Source organism: Octopus sinensis, linkage group LG1, assembly GCF_006345805.1.
Source record: "Octopus sinensis linkage group LG1, ASM634580v1, whole genome shotgun sequence".
Taxonomy (NCBI): domain Eukaryota; kingdom Metazoa; phylum Mollusca; class Cephalopoda; order Octopoda; family Octopodidae; genus Octopus; species Octopus sinensis.
The window spans coordinates 54,078,154-54,105,835 of NC_042997.1; the positions used below are offsets into that span (position 1 = coordinate 54,078,154).

At 35.2% G+C, this 27,682-nt stretch overlaps 1 protein-coding gene and 1 long non-coding RNA gene across 2 annotated transcripts in view; one reads left to right on the forward strand and one right to left on the reverse strand.

Moving 5' to 3' along the window:
• Window positions 1-22,353, reverse strand: part of LOC115216692 (bromodomain-containing protein 1) — a 106,706-nt gene extending 84,353 nt beyond the window's left edge. Inside the window, exons 1-2 of the mRNA XM_029786221.2 lie at window positions 22,155-22,353; window positions 7,448-8,168 (exon numbers count right to left, since the gene is read on the reverse strand). Coding sequence (XP_029642081.1) covers window positions 7,448-8,092 — 645 coding nt within the window. The 5' untranslated portion in view covers window positions 8,093-8,168; window positions 22,155-22,353. The remainder of the gene's footprint in view (window positions 1-7,447; window positions 8,169-22,154) is intronic.
• On the forward strand, window positions 1-27,682 carry LOC118762396. The gene is made up of 4 exons (XR_004998139.1): window positions 1-126; window positions 17,008-17,011; window positions 22,119-22,131; window positions 27,669-27,682. It is a non-coding gene; the product is annotated as an uncharacterized LOC118762396 (long non-coding RNA).

Consider the following 27,682-nt stretch of genomic DNA (forward strand, 5'->3'; position numbering starts at 1 on the left):
ATGTGGTCTGGAATTTATCACTTCCATACCATAACCAGAGCCATATAATATTTTTTGACCAATTTTTTTAGTTCAGTCAAACTTGTGGTGGATTTAGAAGCTGTGACAACATACATGTGTTCTACAGTAACTGCTAGTAGAAAAGGACTGTCATTGAATATAAAAAAAGAAGTGAAATAATCCAACAGCAGTAAGGAAAACTACTAGCGACCACATACAGAGACAAGAAGGAGATAAAATTTCTATCGACCAGTGCACAACTATGTGTGGATGAAAATGGCACCCCATTTGTGAACCTTAATTATAACACGTACAGGGATGGTGAAGATCGGCTGAACCAAATGATTGAGTTATTATCTGGTTGGTAGACCAGGTAACAAATGGTGGCAATACCTGGTTGGTATAAAGTAAACATGAGCACTGTAAATGCATTTATATTATATACCAAATCAGGAGGGGCTCAAAAGTGGTGCAACCACCTGCAGTTCCAAGTAGATGTAGCAATGCAGTTGAGGGCAGGTTATTCCTTCAAAAAAGGTAACTGTAGGAAGGAAAAGCAAAACCTGCCAGAGAGACATTCCTCTGAGTTCAGCCGATCTCCATAAATTAGAAAAAAATCGAGGGTCACAAAAGCAATGCTGTGAATGCCTATATCAACAAAGAAAAACTCCCAATGGACGGCCAGATGAAACTTCTTTCCAATGTGCATTCTGCAAGGATGCAATATGTAGAGTGGGATGTTTTACAAATTTCCATGACAGAAATATTGTGTGAATATTGTTTATATGTATGATTAGATTGTATAAATATTTTTCAAGCTTACTTCATTTTTACTTTTTATTTACCTGTAATTTTAATTTGTCTGTAAGGTCAGTGACAAGTTTTGATTTAATTTCTATTGTAAATCTTTATTATATATGTTCTTATGTATTCATGTATGTGTGTAAGTTTATTTCATTTAGTTGGTGTATTTAATTTTCTAGTTTTCTCCAAAAACAAATTCCAGGGCTTCATTTTATTTTACCTTTACCTGTTCTTATGTGCATTAAATTCAACTGATAATCTAGTGATGTGCACAATTTTTCTATATTAAAATTTTGCTGTATAGCTCATTGAATATTAGCTGATGTCTCATTTTCTATGGTGATGTTTAAGCAAAATTTAAATATTTTAAAATTTTGCTGTATTTACCTCTAATTAGAGTCACTTTGAGACAAAAGTTATACAATAGAATTGATTAAGAACCCTTTCTTCAATTGTGTTCCAGCAATCAAATTAATATGTTGATAAGTAAAAAGTTACTGTTGTTTACTGAAACTAATCTAAATTCATAATTATTTTAGAATCTAATTGAAACTCATGAGGGGTGTATTTTGGTTAGAAATACAGTAACGAAAGGGTTAACTGTGTTTACCTCTGACAGGTCTATTCAATGTCCATTTCTGTCAACAATCTGTCCTAAATATCTTATTTTTGGTAAGAAAAATTCACACTTTTTCTTCACTCAAAGTAAAGCTGTAATCCCTAATTTTTTCAAACACATGTTTTACATGCTCTATGTGTTGATCCCTAGATTCACTTTTAATGAGTATATCATCCAGATATGGAATTGCGAATTCACAGTCCGCTAATAATGCATCCATAATCTGTTGAGAAATCACTGGTGTGACTTTTAAGCCAAATGGTAACCTGATGTATTTATACAGTTCTTTACGTGTGTTAATTCTAAGTACACATCAGAGAGATCCAATTTAGAAAATATCTTGCCACCATTTAATTTTGCAAAAATATCCTCTAGAGTAGGTAGCAAATGTTTTAAGACATTCATTTAAACCAGTGGGAAAATCAGCACACACACTGATTTTATTATTCTTTTTCTTAACATACACAGTTGGTGATGCTTATTGACTACATTCCACTTCTTGGATAACTCCAATTTTTTCTAGTCTCTCTAGCTCTAAGTTTATCTGTTCTAACACTGCAAACGGTACAGTTCATTTTTGTTTAAATAATTGTATGGCGTTTTCTTTTTCTTTTTTTTTTTTTTTTTTGAAACCATGCCTTCGTTTTGGTACACAGACCTAATTTATCAGACAGAACTTTAGGAAAAATATTTAAAAATTTCCTTTTTCAATTATTTGTACTGGAGGGAATTATTTCAATTATTTGTACTGGAGGGAAAAGCATTCACATTTTTACAGAAAAGATTTATGGAGAAGTCCCATAAGTTAAATAATTCCATCCAGTCCATACTGAATAAATTTGTGGTATTATATAACACAAAAACTTTGGCTTATTAGGGTTTTTCATGAAATGTAATGTTACTTATCAATTTGCCCTTAAAATATATTATTCTTTTTTTTTTCCCAGAAACACCACAGGCAATTTTATTTAATTGAGGACTCCCAATTTTTTTCCAGATATCTGTGTTAATTATTGAGATGTCACTGCCTGTATCCAATTGTAACTTGACATTTGTGTTATTAATTTTTTTTGAGGCTCATTCATATTTTTTATCACCAATAACCCATTTACATGATTTTTTCTGCTGAACCGTTGTTTTTTAGTTTTTGTCCTACAGTGCGACTTTTTATGGCCTATTTTACCATACTTGAAGCATTTGATATTTTTAAATAAACAGTTATTTTTAAATGTACACTACTGCACCCATAACATGGATTCAGTCTTAACATTTTTTTCTCGTGTTTCTTATTCATTACCAGTCGACATGCTTGAACCTGAGAGCAATCTTTCTCTTCAATTTTATTTGTGTCATGTCTTAGATTAATAATCCTCTGACATTCTTCTGCTACTACCTGCAGAGTTAAACTTTGATAATATCTACGAACATATAGGCGCAGGAGTGGCTGAGTGGTAAGTAGCTTGCTTACCAACCACATGGTTCCGGGTTCAGTCCCACTGCGTGGCATCTTGGGCAAGTGTCTTCTGCTATAGCCCCGAGCCGACCAATGCCTTGTGAGTGAATTTGGTAGATGGAAACTGAAAGAAGCCTGTCGTATATATGTATATATATATGTATGTGTGTGTGTGTGTGTGTTTGTGTGTCTGTGTTTGTCGCCCTAGCATTGCTTGACAACCAATGCTGGTGTGTTTACATCCCCGTCACTTAGCAGTTCGGCAAAAGAGACCGATAGAATAAGTACTGGGCTTACAAAGAATAAATCCCGGGGTCGATTTGCTCGACTAAAGGCGGTGCTCCAGCATGGCCGCAGTCTAATGACTGAAACAAGTAAAAGAGTAAAAGAGTAATACATTAGATGCTTACAATGGATAGTAAGTAAAAGAGAGAGTAAAAGAGTATATATTTGTATCTTTGCTTACTGTAAGCCTTTGAACATAAATTAAGCACTTGAACATGTCCGAGGGCAACTCATTTAATCTGAATTTCTCACACTCTCTGTTAACCACTCCAGTAGATGACGAAATCTTCAAAAGGGAACTTCTTTCACTAAAAATTTTCAGTAAAATATTGTTTCATTGCAACAAATCTCACCTGGTTTCTTCTTACTATATTTTACGTGTGTTTGGCAGGGAATAACTTTCTTAAAAGTAGTTGTATTTTTTTTCGGCGGATCAACTTTTATACTCTTCTTTGAAGATTTCTTTGTAACTTTGAAAATATGCAAAGAAAGTAATCCCTTCTTCTAGATTATAGCTGAATTCTTCAATTGAATTTGCTACGCTGTCTGGAGAGTACAAACCTGAGGTATTTTCAGACTTCTTCAACATTAATTCCAGCAACTGTTGGTGTTGTTGCTGTTGCAACTGCACCATGGAGGCCAATAAGTTCTCCATGTTAAATGATTTTTTTTCTTTTGTTTCATACCAAAAAAAGGCGAAGTTTCGGTTGTCGTAGCACACGTCATAGCACACGCTTCCGTCGATTTCCGTAAAAAACTTTTATTTTTTTACATATGGCTTTGCGGGAATATTTGAAGTAATGAGAGCGAAAGAGACTAAGAGGAAGCGATTTTATGACGAGGGAATTTCTTTTTGAAGTCCCCTGTGTGTGTTTGATGGGGTGTGGGAGACAGACAGTATGTTGTGTAAGTGAAGTGCTTCTGTTAGTGTGTGCGAAGAGACAGAGAGAGTAATGTGTGAAAGAGAGAGATAACTGAAATTTTTTACTCGGTGTATGTGTATATGTATGTGTGTGTGTGTATGTATCTATGTATGTGTGTGTGTATGCATGTGTGTGTGTGTGTGTGTGTGTGTGTATGTATGTATGGCCGATTCAGTATAATTTTTTACTCGGTGTATGTGTATATGTATGTCTGCATGTATGTATGTGTGTGTATGTATCTATGTATGTGTGTGTGTGTGTATGTATGTGTGTGTGCATGTATGTATGTATGTATGTATGTATGGCCGATTCAGTGTTTACATTTTTTACAGAAATCGACGGAGGAAATCGACAATCGACGGAAACGTGTGCTACGACAAACGAAACATCGCCCAAAAAAAAAATTAAACATCCAATGCATGCTTCGAACAACTCATTACCACTTTTATTTCCTTGTATTGGCTATATAATATAACAAAGCAGGAGGGAAAAAAATTATTTGCACAACACAATCCTATTACTATTACATGAGACTCAATGCTCTATATCAATGGCTCACAACGAACTGCTGACAACTTGACAGTTGTCTAATGTTCCTTCTCGAGCCATGCCAGGCTCATAAGGACCAGTTTCCTGGCTTCAGTGGTGTAGAAATTCCCCACCTGGACAGGACGCCAGTCCGTCGCAGGATTACTCATTTTTGCCAGTTGAGTGGACAGGAGCAAGGTGAAATGAAGTGTTTTGTGCAAGAACACAACGCATCGCCCAATCCAGGAATCAAAACCACAACCTTACGATTATGAGTTAAACACCTTAACCACTAAGCCATGCGCCTCCAAGTTGTCTAATAGAGATGTCTCAGTCCACTTTAAGTCACATGGGGATGGTTGGAATCCTTCCACAACACAAATATTTAAGCAAAAATAGCTAGTCTCATAGAAGAGATGATGCAGTACCAAGACACATGAAAAGACATTACATTATAATCCTAGCTAGTGTTGACTTAAGGTACTTTTCCAACAAAAACGTCTTGTAAACAGGTCCATATGGCAAATTTGCATCAAAGAGCTTGTGACCAATTCTTAATAAATCAGATCCTTAAGCATGTAGCAGTCTTTCATTCATTTCAACAACAGTACAAGCACAACTGGTTACTTAAGAAGTTTACTTCACAACTACATAGTTCCAGATTTGATACCACTGCATGATACTTTGCTCAAGAGTCTTCTGCATTAGCCCTGGGACAACTAAAACTTTCTTGAGAGAAATTTGGTAGATGGTTCCTGTATGGAAGTCCATTGGAAGGACCATTCTTTTTCTAGAATAGTAGACTTAAGACATCACTTGGTTTAATACTACTATTTGGCCCTTATAAGTTCAGGTCTCAAGTCAGAAAATAACCTCTTCCCTTTTTCTCACCAATTTCAGAGGCCCTGGACAGGGTCTTGGCTGCTGCCCTTCTTTCAATAACCATTAAAGACTTTTTTTATAAATAAATGCTTAAACTGGTCAAACCAATCTGGTTGAGTATCAGATCTAACTATTGTTGCTATCCAATAGTGCTTTGAGCATGCAGACCAGATATATGTTTATATCCAAGCAGTTTAGGTTTCACAGAGCTAGGCTTGCTTCATAAGAAAAAGACTGGTATAAACATTCACTGAATGACCCATCACTGTTGGTAAGGACGATGTTACATTTACATCCATGTATATATGTACAGTGTTTGAATACATAGGATCACTATATACAATATTTTTATAATCATAAACACAAAAACATAACAATGCTCAATACTTTCAGCTTCATAAGATTTTCCCACTTAACAATTACGATAAACTAGAACCAGCTGATTGCATCCTTTTGAGATACTGTTTTTCCGTGAGGAGATGCTGCAAGAAAGACACATATGGCATGCTATTTCATAAACATCTGTTATATAAGCATTTATACAAAGATATATAACTGCTTCATACATAGATATATATAACTTTTTCACACATACATGCTACGTATTTTGATGCATTTTCCTGATATTAAGCTGGCATTCCAGTCGGATCTAAGATCTATCTGTAGTGAATCAGCAACAGCATTGGAACTTCTTGAAAATTTTGAGTTCCTTGAGACTGTGTTAACAAAATGTGTTCTCTTCATACGAATGTAAAAGTAAATCATTCATCATCATCACTGTTTAGGTCCACTTTTCCATGCCAGCATGGGTCAATCGGAATTTGTTGGGGCAGATTTTCTATGACCAGATTCCCTTCCTGTTGCCAACCCACATGGCTTCCAAGCAAGGTAATATTTCATATTTCATGGAAGAGACTGGAAGTGAAGAACATCACTTGTATGATGGTGATGCACATTTACATGGACTCACACACATATGCATATATATATATATATGATTATTATACACATACGCAACAAGCTTCTTTCAGTTTCCGTCTATCAAATTCATTCGTATGGTTTTGGTTGGCCTGAGTTTATAATAGAAGACATTTGTTCAAGGTATCATGCAATGAGACTGAACCAGAGAGCTCATGTTTGGGAAAGCAAGCTTCAACCACACAGCCAAGCCTGCACTGTTGTAGTTAGTAATTTGTGTAGCTTATCCACTTTTGTACCTACATAAATGTCTAATATATTCTATTTCTTTCTATTCGTCCACATCCATTGTAAATCTAGCATAACGCTGTATTCATGTAATTCTTCAATTATAACATTCCATTTAATTTATATAAGCTACTTGTTATATCTATGTACCTAGCTTATACTATTCAGGTTATTCTATATTTAACAATAATATTTTATTTCTACCAAAATATTTATAGCTATAAACAAACTATTATTTCTTCTTTTTATTCTGACCATCCATTAGTATTCAATCCTCTTACATGCTTTCAATACATAATGTAACATTCACATCTACAATTTGCCTCAATCATTATGCAATTTATATGCAACCAAAATGATTGTTTCTTTAAATATATTTTGTATCTGTTTTCTCATATTAACAGAGTATTGCGTTTTGCGAATGAATTGTTGAGCAGGATACACCTATTCCTTGCCATTAACTCCTTAACGATAATGAAACTATTTTCAACACAGCAGACTAAGATAAGCTGAGTTATGGATTTTTTACCTTGAAGCACAGTATAACACAACAAGGTTTAAACACAATATTTCAGTATCGCAACCTCACAGCCAATGTGTCATTAATTATTTATGTTTATTAAACAAAACAAAATTAAATTACATTCTTTTATGATTACCATTCAGACTTCTGCTTTTTTACATTCAAGACCAAAGTCAAAATTAAAACAGTTATATTCAAGGAAGTTATAAATAATATATTCTCACCTCTTCATCCATATCATATTCTATTTCTTCATCCAATTCCTCTGACGATTTCTCAATGTATCGATAATAGGACAGAGGCCTAGGACGAACATTCGACGGTTTTACATAGTCTTCAACAACTTTGAATTGGGCTTCTGGTAATTTAATAGCAACATGTCCATTGCTCACCTCCTTTTTTAATTTTTGATTTTCAGGGTGTTTATTGTTATTCACCTTTTGGGGTGATTTTTCACCTTTTTCTTCCTTCTCAGCATTGCTCTGGTTGTCAATCTCATCCTGTGAGATAATTTCCAAAGGCTCATAAATATTGATGCGATGAACCTTTCCTTCTAAGTCCACTTCCACCAATCTCTGTGCATCAGCGTAAGATAGTGTGTCTCTGGATTGAGTCCGGAAAAACTCAGGAGGTGTTGGCGACCTTCGATTAGCCCGATGGTGCCATTTATTCTTACGCTTTGCTTTCTTGTTGGAGTGAGTAGGAGGCACAACATTTTCTGGGTTTTCATGATCAAAATTATATAAATGAAATTGGATACCACAGAAACTTTTATAGACACGACCACAATCTTTCACTGGGCATTCATAAGGTGGTTTTGTGGCCTTTAAGTTTTGTACGTAAGTTTTCACATCAAAATCAAAAACCATGTTTGTGTATCAGTCTCCATTTCATTAATAACGCAAATTCCTAACAATGGCAAACATTGATCCAACTGGAAACAACCTGCAATAGAAATTACAATGAAATCAATAAGTTAATAACGACTCGTGTAAAACATCTATATCATTGAAGCAATACCAATCTAGAAAAGTTACTAACATACAAAACTATGGTTGCATGCTAAATATCTGAGATAACTAGAAAGCAAAAATAGAAAATAGCTCTGAGTAGTTAATTTTTCTATCAACAAGATATGCTGCCTTTGTTTCAACTAATTTGAAATCAATGAAGAATTTAGTAAAACAACTGTCGTTATTAAGCTACGTTTTGGGTCATTATCATCATTTAATGTACGTTGTCCATACTGGCATGGGTTGGACAGAAACCAGAGCTGGCAAGCTGGGGCGGGGCTGCACCAGACTCCAATCTGATTTGGCATGGTTTATGAAATTTTGATGTAAGGTTCAATTTAGGTCACATTAAAACAGAATATTTATCAGGAAACTAGAAGCAGTTTTAGGTGGGTTGGTATGACAATGGTTAAAATCTTTCAATACACATTACACTATCAGTAGCAAAACAAAAGAAAAGCTATGAAAATCAGAAATAACTTCAACTTTAGTCTACAAGGAGCACCAGCTCATTTATTACAGATTTGATGAGTGGGTAAGCCATCTGACACATCTTTAATTTCCAGTTACTTTGCAATTATGCTTTAGTATCATGTCTCAAGTACCAGTAATCATCATCATGTGATCAGAAAAAATTCAGGCAATGAAAGACAGTACATCTATGATAAAATACAAAATCATAACCTGTTAGTTAACAATCTAACTTAGTTAATGAAATTTCTGACTGAGTATAAAGTTAATTTTACAATGGAGGGTTAATATTGTCAAATGAATGAACTAGTTTAGAGAGGAAGAATTTCTATTGTTACCAAACTTTTCAGTGTCTCCATTACCAACAAGCCTAATCTCTCTGAACCCCTTACAAACTATTGACCAATTGCTCTCACTTCTAGCATTTCAAAAGTTAAAGTACATGATTACAACACCTTCTTAGTGACTATCAGATCAACTACAGACTTGTTGCACTAGACACCAACAAAGCTTTACCTAAAGTTGTCCTACAGTCTACATCCACTTCTGATTCCTTAGACTGGAATCTTCCTGCAACATATGCCAATGGGATTCTCTTTGACTCACAATTTACAAATTCTAGTACATTCCAAAGTTTGGTTATGGTCTACCCCACATTTCATTCAGTACATTATGGAGATACTTGCAGTCATTTTTACCACAAATGGTACAACCATTCACTCATACTTCTTTAACCTGCATGCACAGCTTAAACACCATATGCAAGACACACACTGCTTTCATATACAAAGGCTTTGAGAATATTTTTCAATCGGGAATCTTTTAACAACACTAAGACATAATTACTACACATACCAAGAAAATGGACTTTATCTCACTAGCTATTCACAAACAAGACAAATAAACCTTGAAAATGATTGTTAATCTTTAATGATCACACATGGTAACCCCGCATGTATGACATTACCTAAATCACATAACAAAAATTAGAAAATCTTATAAGAATTAGAAAATCTTGATCAGTTGCTGACCTACAAAGCTCAACTAAGATTATTCACATAGATGAAACTGTTGCTGTACAACATATATGGATACTGGAATTAAAATGAAGGCTATTTGACTAGCTAGCAATCATTCACTTACAACATGCTACAACCACAAGATGTCAGACACATTTCCCTTCTGCTTTTTCTAAAGAGTGAAAGCAAGTAAAATACAGTTTAATTTTTTATATCTTTAGCTGTTCTGTCATTTTTATTGGGTTTTCTCCTGGCATGCAAATAAAGATTTCAGTAGCTTTTACAATTAAAATAAGCTAACTGTAAGTTTATTTTTCTCAGCTCATAAAATGAACATTTACGGTTATTATGGAATCAAATTAAAACCAAAGTTTTCATAATTAACTCTAAAGTTGTATAATAATAAATCTGAAATTAATAGTTTACATTTTAAACATAAACTGAAATATCTCTTTCAAATTATACTACCTTTCCATTGATTTTAAAAATCAATCATACTAAGAATTTATCTAATTCCACTTGATCATATATTTGAATTAAAGAAACTATTTCCTACGAAGTTGCTTTTCTATGTAGATTATTGAAACACAAGAATAACTGAATAAATTAATGGCAGTAAATCACATAACATTATTTCTTCAATGGTCAACTGTATGCAGGACATTCAGAAGTAAGAAATGAAAATATGTTGCACTCGTTTGAGATTCACATTAACTAAAAATAACTGAAAATATCTAATTTACTGGCAACTTTTGTTTACAGAGAAAAATTGAATTAATCACTGCAGCAGTGTTTTGTCTGATATACAGCTTCAGAATATTAAATGGCATTTAAATGGTTTCATACTCTATTTGACAATAATAATGAATGCTATGTGGGTGATTAAATCAGTCTTTTATCTTTTACTCTTCAACTATGTCATTTACTGAATCATTGAGTATAGTCTTGAGAAAATTGTGGATGTCACTGTGAGATGAGATTTCATCTGACCTTTACTATGTTGACAACCTCAACAATTGACAACTACATGAGTATCCAATCACTCACTGAACACCTGTGTGCATAACTCTCATGTTTGTGTGAAAATCAATGCAGCCAAGACAAAGACTGAATCCACTAGCATATTGCCCTCTAAAACTGGCATCCATCATATCCAATGGCAAGATTTTGGTAAAGATTGATAAGTTCTTTAATGCTACTTTTAATGCCACAGGCTTCAGTAAAGATGAGACACATTTTTGCATCTGTATTGTCATGTGTCTTTGGTTTAGGTTGGAGATCCATGTAACTATAAAATCTATGAAACACTTGATTGGACATCCTGCAGTGTAGCTGCAAGATATGATTAATGAGCAAACCTATGCACGTTCTAGATATATGACCATTCAGTCTACACTAAGTTCATGCTTTAGATTGTGTGTTAAATTCTGAAGTTTGCTGTTGTAGGATTGAAAATTCTTGCTCAATACTCAGCTGCATCAGATAGCCAATGTAGCTCGCTTCTACCTACATCAAGGGAAGAACTTTCCAACACTTTTAGTGCCACTGAAAACTTTTGCACAGACTCAAAGCAGCAGCAAATGTAACCTCTTGAAGAAAGCTGCAGCTCTGAATAAAAACTGACAAACTGATACAATATAGAAGAAACACTTAGTACTAAAGAATCTACAATTTCTATAGTGCCAGTAGAATGATAAAATGCACCCAATCTCTGCTGTAAATTGATGATGGAAGAGCAGCTGTCTGTAAAAATTACACCAAACAAAAAGAAACAAACAGAGATATGTACTCCACATGCCACAATATAGGCAACCCGTATAAGAAGAGCAGTACTCAGAACAAAAACTAATACAGAATAGAGAGGTCTCTTTGATCTGGCTGAAAGCCTCTTTTGTGCTGGTAGCACAACAAAATACATGTGGGTTTATGCTGTAAAGTGGTTAAGGGCATCCACAGAAAAAAACCTGCCAAAACATGGTGTACACAACACACAAAAATTGGTAATAAAGGAAGGACAACCAACAGGAGATGAGACACCGAGACCCATTCAACCATGCCAGCATGGAAAAAGTAGGCATAGAAAATGCATTTATCTATATACAGGTCACCATACATCTACTTTTTTCATGTATATAGATTCTCAAGAATAAAACATCTATTTGCATTGGATGTGTGTATATTCTTTGAGTATTTTTTACTGGATTCATGCTGGAACACTGCTCTGAAGGGTTAGTCAATCATAGTGATTCATTTCTAAAGGACTTCTCTGGCCCTACCATTAATTAGATTTACAATCCATTAATCTTCTTAGCCCACTATTCTTGTGAGGGTCAAGGAAACAGAGTCCTCAGGCACCTCCTCCCTAGAGTCTTATCAGAAGCAAGTGTCATTAAATTTTCTGATTGGGTCTCCATAAAATACATATTTTGTACTATCTCAAGTTATAGTCAACACAATTACTTAATTATGCTACTCCAGTTTTCTAAGTTAATGAATTCAATAAAAGCCTTCAAAAAATGTTGAAGATTATAAACAAAGATAACTGAAAACCAGTCTTTATAAGTTTGATGTAAACGTAATTAATAATACATGTTACAAGTCCTTTGAAGTTATAGGTATGCATTTATGCCCTTGCTGGTTAACAAGATGTATGCACAGGATCTACTTGGCCTATATCATTCAGAAATATGGTTTTAGAGATCCTCATCATTATCCTGAGTGTCATATTTGACATATACAGCCGGCATAATTTTCAGTTATTTCCACAAAAACAAAGGTCTGTGCAAGCTAAGTTGTGTCTCCTACATTAATAACTCTGGGCTGTATAAATTTTTATACTGACATACAACCAACTCCACAGTGTCATGTGATGGAGTTGGAACTGTCATAGTTGTAAAACGTATCTCACAATAATTATTCTGGTTGTAGTCATTTTTAAAAAATAATAGATTGAATAAATCATAGTGACTTATATCACATACTACTCTTCTAGTCCACACACACAGTGCATTCAAAGGTGACTTGCTGCACTTTGCAATGGGGGTGCTGTCTTAGGTCAAGGACACTTATATGGTGCCCTATGGGCAGTATGTTAAGTTGACTAATTCATCCTTCACTTTCTGAGTTAATTGCTTCTTCTGTCAGTTTCATCAATGCTCAGATGATGCCTGTCAATATTTATGTACTCTTGAAACCATTTGATTTTGTCTACTCAAGAGAATCTTACAATATTGTCTACTCCAATGAATGCCTGGAATATTGGTAATGCAGTTACCTTGTCTTGTTCCAGCACACACTAGATTGGCTCAATCAACAAAGTACCTGATACAATACACAAGACTAAATTAAAAGAGCTTGTAACGAACAGCCAGAATCAAAGCTGAAGAAGAGATGTTCTATGCATCAGGATAGCAATATGATTCAGCTATTGCTAAACAGATTATCCATGTATCAACTATCCTAAGAGGGTTATTTTCAAACTGCATGTCATGCTTCTTGCACATTCTAATGCTGATGCAATGACTAACTTTTGGAAAGTTGTGGTATTTTTAAGTCCAACTAGTGCAAAGCAGTTCTGTCTTCTCATTAGATAAGAAGCATCCCACCAATACACATTCTGTCCAGATAAGTTGATTACATGCAGGTGTTTTCACAAATATTTACAAGATTGCTGGGCTTCAATTTCCTGTAACAGAGCTGAATTTGTGTTCAATCCCATCAGAAAAAGCATTCCAAGAAATGTAATATAATGAAGGTGGTGTTGCCCTATTAATGTCCATACTCTGTTTTGAAATTTTTTTGTGAGGATGACCACAAAGTTGAAACTACTCAACAAGCTTTGTTGCTTAATACAAGGCTTTTGTAGAATCCACATCACAAATAAAAGCACTGATGCAACTTCATATCTTCACTACTGCTCAGAATCAATAAATGTTCATATCATTTAGATCACTCGTGTGTACAGATGACACTGAAATTTCACTCATTATTTTCTCCAAGTCAAAACTCTCCATTCTTAATTAAATCATTAGTAAATAACATCACTGATTTCTAAGTCTTTGCTTAAGATATTTATTACCATGACACTCAAAATTTGAAGGAATAAAAAGTCTGAATTCACTCAAACAATAAATGTATACAATACAAACAGAGAAGTCCTCTGATAGGATGTTCTTGCTAAAATGAAGCTAAATTTCATTTCTTGCACAGAAAAGTCCTTCATTCCTGTTTTACAAACCCAAACAATGGTTGTAATTACTTGCAATAAAGAACTAGGTTAATGTTTGTGTTGCCAGCAATCTTCTACTGAATGAATATTTGCCTTGCCATTATTTCACCCTTGTTTTCCATCTTGTACATATCAAAGACCAGAATAGCCTCATCAAAAACTACTATCAAACTGAACAGCCTGTCATTGAATTGTTGGTCTTGATCTCTAGCTGTGGTGGTTGTCTCAGATTTCTTTTACCATCAGTTGCTACAAAGAATATTCCATCCACAATGGCAAGTGTGTGGAAGATGTTTCTGCTTCACAAACATGTTACTCAAATATTGGCGCCTTGTGCATTTTGAAAATTTCAATGGCATTTTTTTAGGGGTTGGGAGTACCAACTTTTCACAGGAACTTTGAGTGTCAGTACATAGATGTTTTGCTTTTCTTCTTGTTTCCTGACATAAACATGGCATTCTGCTTCTTGACACCTGTAGAAAGTGATTCTTTCAGTAAAATACAAACTAAAAAGTTTTCTGGCCACTTTTGTCCACATTCAGAATTTCTACAAACATTTATCATGAAGGAGTGAAGTTAATCCCTTTTTGTGTCAAAGGGGGATTCCCATAATTCAGTATAGTAGCACTGACCTTGTTGTCAATGTTATACTCTTAGTTGTATCTCAAGGTGTTTTTGTGCGGCATGAGTAAGGACATTAAACCTGGCCAAAGGCCCCCATCTGACCCTTGGAGTCATATATGCCCCCCCACCCGAAAATATTTTTATTTTTCAATATACTACTTATTTTGATATCAGCAAATAATGATGAAAAAATAAAGGATGTCGTTTTACATATGCAGTTGGGAGTACAGATGTACAAACTGAAATGCAAAAGAAGCAAAATAATGAATTGAAGTTTGGTAATTACATTTATTTCCACCATGCAACACATATGAGATCAACATATTGTCTATCAAGAGTGCTCTTTGGTACAAGAGAGCCCCTTTGCTCCAAAACGCCCCCCTTGAGCTCCAAATGCCCACCCTGGGGGGGGGGTCATATAGCCCCCGTTGAGAACCTTTGCCCTAGTGTATCCAGTAAGAATTGTTGCCACGTGTTAACATTATTGGAAGTATCAACTAACCAAGAGTCATCCTCTTTAGTTGTTTGCATGTATGGTCAGTGCCAATGGAGACAAACGGTATCTCATTCTTCATGACATCTTCCTGTCAGGCCTGAATTTTGGATGACTTCTCTTCAGCTCCTAAAATATAACAAGTGGAGTCCTTGTTTCTGGAAACATAACTAGGCAGAGTGAATGAAGAGTTTATTGGTCAGAAGATATTATCCTTTTTATATCACTTAGGAGCACATATGTTCCTGATAGCACTGACCACATAATAGATAAAAAGGCCTAAAAGTGTAAAAAAAATGTTAGGATTAGAAATCTAATAATGCTTCCAGTGATTTTCTTGATCCAGAAAGCACAGGATTAGCCTATTTAATTATGTTGCTAGGGTAACTAAAGCTGAGATTGTGCAAACAATGTTTTTTTTTTTTTTTTTTGGTAGACATATTGAAAATCCAAAATAACAGTGTTGGTAAAAGGTTTTGCTGAACTTGACATCAACATAGCATTCAACAGTGTCTGGCACACAAAACTTGCCTTCTAATGGCTCCAACCCGTCTCTTAGATCAGTAGCTTCCTATCAGATCATACCACTGTGGCATGGGCAGATGAAACTTACTGACACATTATCAACACTGGTGTGCCAAAAGGCTGTATTTTGCCCTCATAATCTTCTTCCTAAAGGTTTACGACTTACTAGCAGTCACCTTTAACAATATCCAGGTGATAACACATTTCATTCCTCCCTAATCTTTCACACACATGCAACATCTATATGTAGCCTACACACATGACCCCCCAAAGCTGCACTGACTCATGAAGAGGGACCCAAAAAATAACTTCCTATGGAGTCATGCCAATTTTGTGTCCAACATAAAGATGCAATCACTATAAAAGGGTAAAGACCTCCTTCAGTCATTAATGACCATGGGATTGCATCTAGAAAGTTCTCTGAGGTACAAATTTGGGCAAGGTTGTTTATGGAAGACCAGCAGTTGCCCATGCATACCAGCCTCTCCTCACCATACTGATGTTGTCCAAGTGAAAGACAAAGGCCGATAGAGCTTGGCAACTATTTTTACAGCTGAGTGGACTGGAGCAATGTGAAATAAAGTCTCTTACTCAAAAACACAACACAGTCTGACCCATGAATTGAACTCACTAACTCGTGATTGTGAGCCCAATGCTCTAACCACGGAGCCATGCGCCTTCATGCTATACAAATCAAGACAACAATATCATAAAGGATGTTTATTTGTCTGGTGAGATCCTCAGTTATAGTGAGGTCTAGCATTTGTAGCATCTTTGCAGGTTCCAGTTGTTTATGTTTAGGAGCCATCAGAGAACTCACAGGAATCGACCCATTATAAATTGTGATATGGTTATTGTTCACAAGAGAACATGTACGTGCAACATGTGGAAGGTGTGCCTCTCAGTTGGAGGATTGAAAAGGTATGTCAAAAGAGTATATACTGTAGCATCTGTTCCTTGTGCCAGCCAGCACAGCTGTGCATTATGCAATAGAATGTGCAAATCTTTGGCCAGGCTCAAGAGTCATCCAAGGGCCTAACATTGCATCGACAATGACTCATTTAAGTGATTCTTTCTACCAACTATGGCTTCGTTCATATATGCGAAAGCAGCTAATATATATATATCATCATCATCATCATCATCATTTAACATCCGTTTTCCATGCTGGCATGGGATGAACAGTTTGACTGATGTCTGGAGAGCCAGTGGCTGCACCAGGCTCCAATCTGATCCGGCAATGTTTCTATAGCCAGATGCCCTTTCTAACACTAACAATTTCACAGAGGGTACTGTGTGTTTTTTTATGACACCAAAGCCAATGGGATCACCAAATAGCTTGCCAGAAATAGAGGGATAGAAATAGGCAACTTGCTATAGAGAAGGTATTTGGCTGCCCCAGTTGGAAAAGAAAGGTGAGAAAAGAGAGACAGAAAGATGGACAGAGTGAGAGAGAAAGACAATGGTAGAGATATGGCAGTACATATCCTCAAGGTACAGTAGGAGTATATATGTTGATACAGAGGATTGAACAGGGTGAATTGGCAAGAGGGATAGAGAGGGATGTTTCATAAAAGTATCAGGGTATATGGTCAGAGATAAGAGGTGACTGTAGCAATTGATGGTTTAAGATATAGGAGAGGTTCAGGGGGTTATGGTAGATATATGAGGACGCTAAGAGTAATTGTATGCAGATAAGCAAATGAAAGACAGTGGAGGTGCATGCTGCAGATGGTATATATATATATATATATATATATATATATATATCATCATCGTTTAATGTCTGCTTTCCATGCTAGCATGGGTTGGACGATTTTACCAAGGTCTGGCAAACCAGATGGCTGCACCAGACCCCAATCTGATCTGGCAGAGTTTTTACAGCTGGATGCCCTTCCTAACACCAGCCACTCCAAGAGTGTAGTGGGTGCTTTTACATGCCACTGGCACAAGGGTAAGTCAGGCAGTACTGGCAGTGGCCACGCTCAAATGGTGCTTTTTATGTGCCACCTGCACAGGAGCCAGTCCAGCAGCCCTGGCAATGACCTCGCTCGAATGTTTTTTCACGTGCCACTAGTACAAGTGCCAGTAAGGCAACGCAGGTAACGATCACGCTCGAATGGAATTTTTTACGTGCCACTGGCATGGAGGCCAGCTTGTTGCTCTAGCAACGATCACACTCGTATGGTACTCTTAACGCTCCACTAGCACGGATGCCAGTCATCAAATTCAATTTCGATTTCACTTGCCTCAACAGGTCTTCGCAAGCAGAGTTTAGTGTCCAATGAAGGAAAGGTACGCATAAGTGGGCTGGTTATACCCCTGGCATAGGCCACAAGGTTATGGTCTCACTTGAGCTTGCCGAGTCTTCTCAAGCACAGCATATTTCCAAAGGTCCTGGTCACTAGTCATTGCCTTGGTGAGGCCCAATGTTCGAAGGTCATGCTTCACCACCACATCCCAAGTCTTCCTGGGTCTACCTCTTCCACAGGTTCCCTCAACCACTAGGGTGTGGAACTTTTTCACACAGCTATCTTCATCCATTCTCGCCACATGGCCATACCAGTGCAGTCGTCTCTCTTGCAAACCACATCTGATGCTTCTTAGGTCCAACTTTTCTCTCATGGTACTTACACTCTGTCGAGTATGCACACTGACATTACACATCTAGCAGAGCATATTGGCTTCATTCCTTGCAAGCTTACGCATGTCCTCAGCAGTCACGGCCCATGTTTCACTGCCATGTAGCATGGCTGTTCATACACATGCGTCATACAGTCTACCTATTACTCTGAGCGAGAGGCCCTTTGTTGCCAGCAGAGGTAAGAGCTCTCTGAACTTTGCCCAGGCTATTCTTATTCTAGCAGCTACACTTTCAGTGCACCCTCCCCTGCTACTGACTTGGTCACCTAGGTAACAGAAGCTATCAACTACTTCTAGTTTTTCTCCTTGTAATGTGGCAGAAGTTGTTCTCTACACATTTTCAATGTTATTTGAAAACTATCTTCCCAGTTAGCCTGCCTTTGATATTGCTGCACCTCTTATGTGTCCATAGCTTACACTGGGTACATCTTATAGAGTTTCTACTTACGCCTTTTCTACAGATTGAGCAGGACCATCTACTTGAAGGGATTTGTGATTTGCCTGCCTTCCTACTTATTAGGACTTTGGTTTTAGCTAGGTTGACTCTAAGGCCCTTCAATTCTAATCCTTGTTTCCACTCCTGAAACTTCTCCTCTAGTTCTGATAGTAACTCAGCAATTAGAGCAAGGTCATCAGCATAGGTGAGTCCCAGGGGCATCCTGTCTTGAATTCCTCCATTATTGTCTGGAGGACTATGATAAAAAGGAGGGGGCTGAGGATTGAACCTTGGTGGACCCTACCTCTACCCGGAATTCTTCACTGTACTTGTTGCCAACCCTCACCTTACTGACAGTGTCCTTGTACATGGCTTGCACAACTCTCACCATTCATCTATACCTAGTTTCCTCACTGACCACCAGATAAGGGATCGGGGGACCTTGTCAAAGGCTTTCTCCACATATATATATATATATACATACTTCTATTATTTTACTTGTTTCAGTCATTTGACTGTGGCCATGCTGGAGCACGCCCTTGGTGCTATATATCCCTCACAGTAATTTATGCACAACTCTACATACAAATTATTTTTTTTTACTGTTGAAATGCTTAATCACAATATTATAAGTTGTTAAAATTTCTGCTGGATATATTTGGGATATTGCTTAAGCTATACCAGAAATTGCCTTGAGTTTACCACTAACTGCAGTGCTTCAAAGGGTTCAGAGAGTAAGTGGTAAAAAACAAAAAACAATTTAATAAGGAATGTCAAACACATTTCTTTACTCTATGTTGCTTCTTTGATGACTTCGTGATTTTCAAACAAATTTTACACAAGATCTTCCTTTCTGGCACTACAAACAAATTGATCAGAGATTTGTCACCACTTGCAGATCAAAAATAGATACTTGACCTATATTCGAAGCAAAACATTCTTGAACTCATTAAAATAGTCGAATAAAACACAAACGAGCATTTGATAGTCTACTTTTGTGTTCTAGTTTTCATTTTCTTCAGTTTAGCCAAAAGTCATATTTGTGGTCAGAAAACCACTCACCATTTAACTACTTTTAAGCTAGTCACTAGATCAAGCTTTCAGCTTACCTAATAATTTCCGTAGTGAAAAAATATCCAATAAAAGCAGAATTTAATGCTTTTCATCAACCGTTTTTCCATGCTGGAAGCATGTACCGAACAGGTCTGCTGTTTAATATATTGACTATTTCTGACAAACGATCAACCAACCAGTCTAGACCCTACTTTCATATGCCAAGGGCGTTGTTTCTGAGTATGTCAATTAATTTTACACGCCCCAGTTAACCGAGTTGCTGAAATATGCACCTTGTTTCGATATACATGAGTCCCATTCAGATTTATCATTCTTCCATATCATTTTGCGAAACAGGAGCTTAGCACTTGCCCTGAAAGAACTATTCTGGGCCTAGGGAATATAGGAAAATATCATCAATATGAAGCAAGGCTAAAATTTTACCATCTTGTTACCTTGAATAATCTCTGAACATTTCGATCAATTTAAAACAAAGGCTCGGTTTGTTGTCCTCGGCTAATTTCCTAGCTACTACAAGAAGAAATGAAATATATGCCCTAAAATGATGCAAATCATTACATGAGATTATTATTCAGAAAACAAAAACGAAAACTTTTGGATTTCAGCTTTTCAAATTACCCGGGAAAGTTAGAATATTGCATTTACAGCATTTATCGGTCGGTTACCAGGTTAGCCAGCAACACGTAAGTTGTAAAATGTTTACATATAATGTTAAAAGATCTCCGGTAACTGTAATAGTACCAATTCTCATCATTTTTTCAAAATAAGTAACATCTGAGAGATATCAACGATATTTACTTAATTTGTAAAAGTAAGAGATGTGGGAACTGGAAATGAGGTTTGAATTCAAAAACAATGAATAATAAACCAATGTCGACATTCAATTAAGTCATATAGAAATTTTTCAATATTACTCAATGATCTAGATTTTCTTTATTCGTATATTGAAACCCAAACAAAAGAATAAAAAATCATCAATTACATAAAAATTAATGAGAAGGAAAGAGAAGCGGAAACAAAAGTTTAGTTTTATGAAAAGTTTTTGTTTTGCGTTTTCATGAACAAAAGTAGACGACAAGGATATTTCAACAGCAACAAGGGAATAAATAAGACAAAGGATAGCCGCAATATAATGTTCACAAAAAGATTTAGTTTTATGTTCCCCCAATAGTTGCATAGGAAAATGAAAATTAAATCTTTAGTAGATATGCGTAAACAATATAAAAAATACAATAAACTATAATATGTAAACAACGAAATCCGAAAGACAAAAGAAAACAAACGATTTCGCTCGATGAAATCGAATCATACCTAGAGATATATTTATGAAAAAATTTAAATGCAGGCATGAACTACAATAAACGGGGACAGAAGAGTTCGTTTGTTAACTGAATTAATAGCACAGCATACGAGGATAACAATACCTATGTGAATAGTGAGAAGGGGTATACAGCAGCTCAGAAAGGAAAACGAAATGCAATTTCACCGTTAACTACAAACAAAATATAAACACCAGCAGTAAGAGGATGAACACATAAGGAGTAAAAGAGAAATATAAAACAAGGGAGAAACGCTTTATAAATAATAATTCTTTAAAATTTTACTGTACTAAAAGAAACGATATATGAAAAAAAATAATTGCAAGACAGAAAAAGGCAGAAGTTATGGAAAGGGAAGGAAAGAGAGAAGTAAAACAGAGAGGAAATAGAAAGAGAAGGGAAGAAAGAAATGGGAAAACAGGAAAAACAAGAGTGAAAGAGGTAGAGGGAGGGAGGGGGGAATAAGTAAAAAAATAAGGGAGGTAATAATTTGTAAACTGAAATTAATCTAATTACAAAAAAAATAAACTTTTTCATCATATAGTTATATATGCATACATATATATAAACATACGATAGTTAATTAGTGAAAAGAAATGGTAATGCTGTTAAAATAATACGATCTGAAATAATTTCATTTAAAAACTAATACCGGTTTATTTATCGGACCGACTCCGTAAAATTCAAGGGGGTAAAATATATAATCAAATATCGTTAGAACGATCGGGATATGTTAACAACAAATATAAACCATTGTACTGATCAGTTATGTTAGAACATTTAATAAATATAGCTGTACACTTAAAAAGCACATCAATTAACTAAGCAACAATTTAACAGGAAGTGTTGAACAACGTCAATATTTAAATATCCAACATGGCTTCTGGAAATCAAAAGCCAGAGAATGCAACGGATAAAGTAGATAATATAATGTAACAAAGCAGGAAATTGTTCTCAGTTTGGAAATGTAAGATTATTTAGCAATAAAATGATAAATTGAACAAGCAATCTGAAATTTGAATAACTAACAGTACATTCAAATCCTTACAGAGAAAAATAGTTTGTACGAAACAAAGAAAAACCTACCACTTTTAGTGTTAAATCGTTTAGGTTCTTTCTTTCGGCTAAGGTATTCCAGATATTCATTTTAGTCTACAATTACAAAATTTTGATCATTGCGTGATGAAATATAATTAAATCGTTATTCTTAATTCAAAGTCGTTTCCAGAGGAAACAAATAGGAATCTGCTACTTCATCTGTGAACAGTACTGCGCATATGCATTAATAACTTCCGGTAAACTCAGGCTGGGCTCTTCTCATTACCTTTAACAAGCTGCTTAGTAGGCAAAATAACCTAAGATTTTCTTATTTACGAATTACTTTCGCTACTAATATTCATAAATATATTTTGAACCATGGAAATGAAAATAATTAATAAACTGTACAACGGAATTTAGACATGTACTTACAACGTTATACAAAAATAATCATTTACAGTAGGAGTATGAGAAGAAGCGGGATCAGTTATGAAAAAATCCTTCAATAGCGTGATTATACAGCGAGTGCTGTATCGGTTAATACAATGCATCTCTACTGGTACTACTTTTATTATTTCTCAAATCCTAGATAAACTTAAAATTACTTATTGATACCATTAAAATGTACTTCCGATAGTGTTTAATAATATTTCAAAAGTTGTTGTTATCCTCCACCCCCTTTTTGTCTTAAATTTATCAATAACTTTGAACTTTGGTAAGTTATTATGAAATTCTTTTAGAAGCACCGTTACAATGACCTTAAACTGAAACTGATTGGGGTTTTTGTTGATTTTTAGATGTAAAAAAATAGTGATTTCGATTTGTTTAGGTAATTATAAGTTACAAATGTTTTCTGTGGTTATTAAAAAAAAGAAAACTAAGCGCGCGTTCAGTTTCCAGTATTAAGTGGCGGTTAAAGTGCAAACTGAATATTGTCTTACAACTTTTTGAATACCGTCTCGATATATATTGATGCACATTTTAAAACTTTTAAATGTAATTGATAATATTAATTAACTTTGTTTTTTTTTCCTAGTTATTTTCTTTTACTATCAAAATAATTGGTTAAAATTGGATTTTAAAAAAAAAAACAGGTCTGATTTTATTTTAAATATGAAATACATAATTACAATGTGAAACTCAGTTTTCGGTGGGGGTTTTTTTATGTTAAATTCTATAAATTCTGTTTTGTTTGAATATAGAAATATAATTTCCTATATCATCACAAACCATCTGCAAGCAATATAAATATTTTTTTTTTGTATTGATTACTTTGCAAAATAGGACAGTGCCCGTAGTCTTTTCAAACTCTCCCAGAGCCTTAGTGTTATAGCGATCGTAGTTTTAATGCGCTTCATGTTCGTTCAGTATCATAGCAGATAAGTATTTGGAGGGAAAACCGTGGCAAAGTACGCTTACAAACAGAAGTAGCTAAAGGAACGAAGGATTGGATGTTTTTAAACATTGTCGATGACATTTATATGAGAGGTGTGTACATAGAGCTAGTATGGACGTGAGCTGTATAGAGTGGGTCTTGAACTTCAAAAGAGCATGCCATTCTAATAGTAATAGAAAAGGTATATCACGACCGAGTGCTGTAAATGTTCCAAGCTAATATCTTGGCGAATGGCCATTTTGGCCGTGGTGCATAAAAAATGTTAATGACAGGCTTCCCTATGGAGCGTATTTGTGAACTCATAATTTGAGCAGCTGTTCAGTGAGAGAATATATCGTCATTTCTTTGTCATAAAACTTTCTAAAATCTCGAATTTATAGAGGTGTGTGGTGATTTTACTTGCGTGTTCGTGATTAGCGAAGGTGCCTTATGTGTGCATACGATGAAGTGTAGTTATTTGAATTTAATTTATTGAAATACGAAGTATTTACATAATGTGATTGGATGTCAGCTGCACCCTAATACGTATAGCTGAAAGGTGACAACGAGAAGATCATTAATGACAATAGGAGAGTTTTTAAATTATATAACAGCTTTAAAGTGAACCCTAGTCGATAGATTATAATTATCAGCATAAGCTGCAATGTGAGCGATTAATGATAGGTAGAGCTTGGTTACCATATTCTGATATCCTTAACTTTATGTAAGGAAGAAGACTATCTTGCATAGGTATGGAACTATAGAGTCAGCAGAAAAAACAGTTTTATGCTAGTGGAACTATGATAAATAGAATCAAAGTACTTATTTTATCGTTAATTTAATGAAAAGTAAAATGGATCTTTAGGAAATGAAATTCAGAAAAGTCAGACATCAATCTTTATAGTGGAAAACATCGTGTGTGGCTCAATAGTTTCTCCGCCATCTCCGACAGGAATAGACATAGCAATGGTAAAATATAAAAAGTACAAACTTTTTTTATATATATATTTTGCAAGGTGAAACACCTGATATTTTTTAATGAATTTCACTCAGATCCGAGGAAGCTGAAAATGATTTGCATCGTGCAAAAATAATACGAATATTTGAACACCAACTGATATTTGACCTTTTTCCAATATGCTAGTGGGGTGACAAGCACTTATAATGGCTAATGCCAGATATCCTTGTAAAAGTTACCATATTGTAAAGGTAATTAACAAAACAAAAAGCAAAAACAACATAGAAGGAACACGTTTTTACAAATATTGTATTAGTTTTACACAAAAAGGGGAAAGAGTTTTAACATTTTAGACACAAGTTCTTCATCAGGAGAGAAGAGATGGAGGAATATGAAAGGGAAAAGTTGAAAAAAGGAAAAAACAGGTGAGGGGCAAGAAGGCCATGTCAGAATGCGATTCTATGGAAGGAAAGGAATGGTAAACATGCACATGTATGGGAGTGTGTCCATGTTTTGAAATGAGCCTAAGTGGGATGAGTGCTGCATGGTGTACAGTTGTGAAAACACAGAAGCATAGTGACATGGCTTAGTTGGGGTGTTGGTATGTGAGAGGAAAACATGGAAGTAATGAGTTTGGAATGGGCAAGTGTGCAGTAAAAAAGGTGACAGAAGTCTATGTAAAAGTATGGACGTGCATGTGCCATTATAATGTAGAAGTTATGGAGAAAAGAGAGGAAGGTGGGTTGCAATACAATACTGGTTCAAAAAATAGTTTTGTGGGGAAAGAAAATTATTGAATCACATTGACAAGCAAAAGGAAGATGATAGAGGTGGGCATAATGCGTATAAATGGAAGGGAGAAGAAAAGAACAGTTATAAGGATGAACAGTGAGTTCAGAGAAATGAGGAAAAATTGGCGGGAAAAAATAAAGAAAAAATAAAATACTGGTGAAAAGTCCAAGAAGATATGTAACTGGTGCAATCACCAGGGGTGGTGGAAAAGAACTCCAAAATATGGTGAGGAGCTGATAATGGAAAATTTGCAAGGTGGTATACGTAGGCAACTGATAGTTGTGTGAATATGTGACAGAGGTTAAGGCATAGTGAAAGAGAGGAAAAAGAGCAAGTTTTGAGAGTCCAAAGATGGTGAAAGTGCTAAGTCCACAAAGAAAAAAAAAGTGGAGAAATCAGCCAAACAGAGTTTTGTCGAATGTATGGCTTGGAAAAGTCAGATGGTGGAGGGAAAAATGACAAAGGAAAAAGAAATCTCAGACAGAAGAAAGGTAAAAGGATAAGAAGAATGTGAAGGTATGTGCATGAAAAAAGAAAATTTAGACCAAAAGGCTTATATGTTTAGAGAGCATATATTATCATCACATGTCTGTTTTCCATGCTGGCATGGGTTGGGTGGTTTGACAGGAGCAGGTAATGCAGAGGACTGCACCAAGCTCCAATATCTGGTTGGTAATGGTAAAATTGTTTGAGAAAATTAATGTATTCATATGCAAAAGGAGTGGAAATCATAATGATTATGTGATACTATAGCAAAATCTATAAGAACTATATCATACTATAGCAAAATCTATAAGGACTATATTGTACTATAGCAAATTCACTAAAAGAATACTGGACAATTTGAGAGTGATAATGACAAAGCTATAAGGAATGTGATGGTATCAATGACAGTGACAGCAAAACTCAGATATTGATAAAAGTATTATCAAATAGATTACAAGACTGAGATATGGTATACAGAAGGCATTTGAAAATATCATGGACAACACAAGATCAGTGAAGAAGTAGTAAGAATAGCAAAATACAGAAAACCTCATTAATTACCATCAAATAAAAAAGTAAATAAAATATTTGGGCCACTGAATTAGAAAAATGGATTACAAAATCTTTTAATAGAAAGCTAAATGGGAAAGGAAGAAGGGGAACCAACAATGACATAGATGGTTAATATCAAGAAATGGACAAACTTAAAATACAGTGAATATACTGAGGAGAGCATAAGGATATGCTGAAAGTGGACAATGCCTGATGGTGATGGTGACAATAATGTGTACATGTGCATTAACAACATATATATTCTCAACAATCTCTTTTTACGAACAGTATTGAAAAGTTTCAACAAGAAAAGCAAATAGTTAAGAGTGGTGAGCTAAAAAGAATCTTAAATTTATTAAACCGGCCATATCCGGCCAAAAGTATTCTGCCTGTTTTACACCAGCCCTACAATGTCGTTTAAAAAATTAACAGCTACCTCATCAAAATCTCATAGCACCAAGATAATGCCTGATTAGTTCAAGGCAATGTGGATAAAAAAGGATTAATTTTGGCAGAATAATGCGAACACTAAAGGGTTAAATGAATGAGAAGAATAAAAATCATTAATATCGGTTTCAAATTTTGGCACGAAGCCAGCAATTTTGGGAGGGGGTTAAGTTGATTACATTGCCCCCCAGTGCTCAACTGGTTCTCAGTTTATCAACCCTGAAAGGATGAAAGACAAAGAAGAAGAAGAATCATTAATATTAATGACAATGTGTGTGTAATTTTAATTTACTAAATTTTTGATAATGCTACATTATGTATGTTTGCTCTTACTTTTTTTAGATGTTTGTCATAAAGCAGGTATCTCTGAATATTTCCCCATGTTCAGTCATTTTTTAATGTTTTCATGCCACTCAAATTTTTATTCACTAACACTCTAAATACTTCAGTTTTCATCTTTCACAAGACAAAGAGAATGGTTATTGTAGAGGCCAATACAAAAATAATATTTTCATCTATAGGTTGGGGAGTAGTACTCTGTTTCTGCTACAGTTCTAAAGAGAGTGAGAAAATCACTTGTAAGATTTTGCATTTCTCTGAGCAGTTTCCAAAGAATAAATTTAGGTGATTGCTTGTTCTTGATTCAGTGAAGGGCTTACAAGGTTTCCGTGTTGAATATAGTACTCTGGAGATCTCTAATATAGATTAATATATATAGTGCTCTTCTCTGAATATACATCATCTCTTTCAGCTTGAAATTTACAGTGTCTGGTAAGGTTGTGTGGAATTGTAATTTAACATTTAGTTTCTTCATATGGTTGATGTTTTCCTGGTTCCAATTGTAGTGGAATCTGTTAAAAATTGTATTCTGCTGTTCAGTGAAGCTGCAATCAAGGGTAACTATTACCATATTGAAGTGAATGAAATTTATAACATGGCTGAAGATTGAAAGTAAAATGAGGTTAA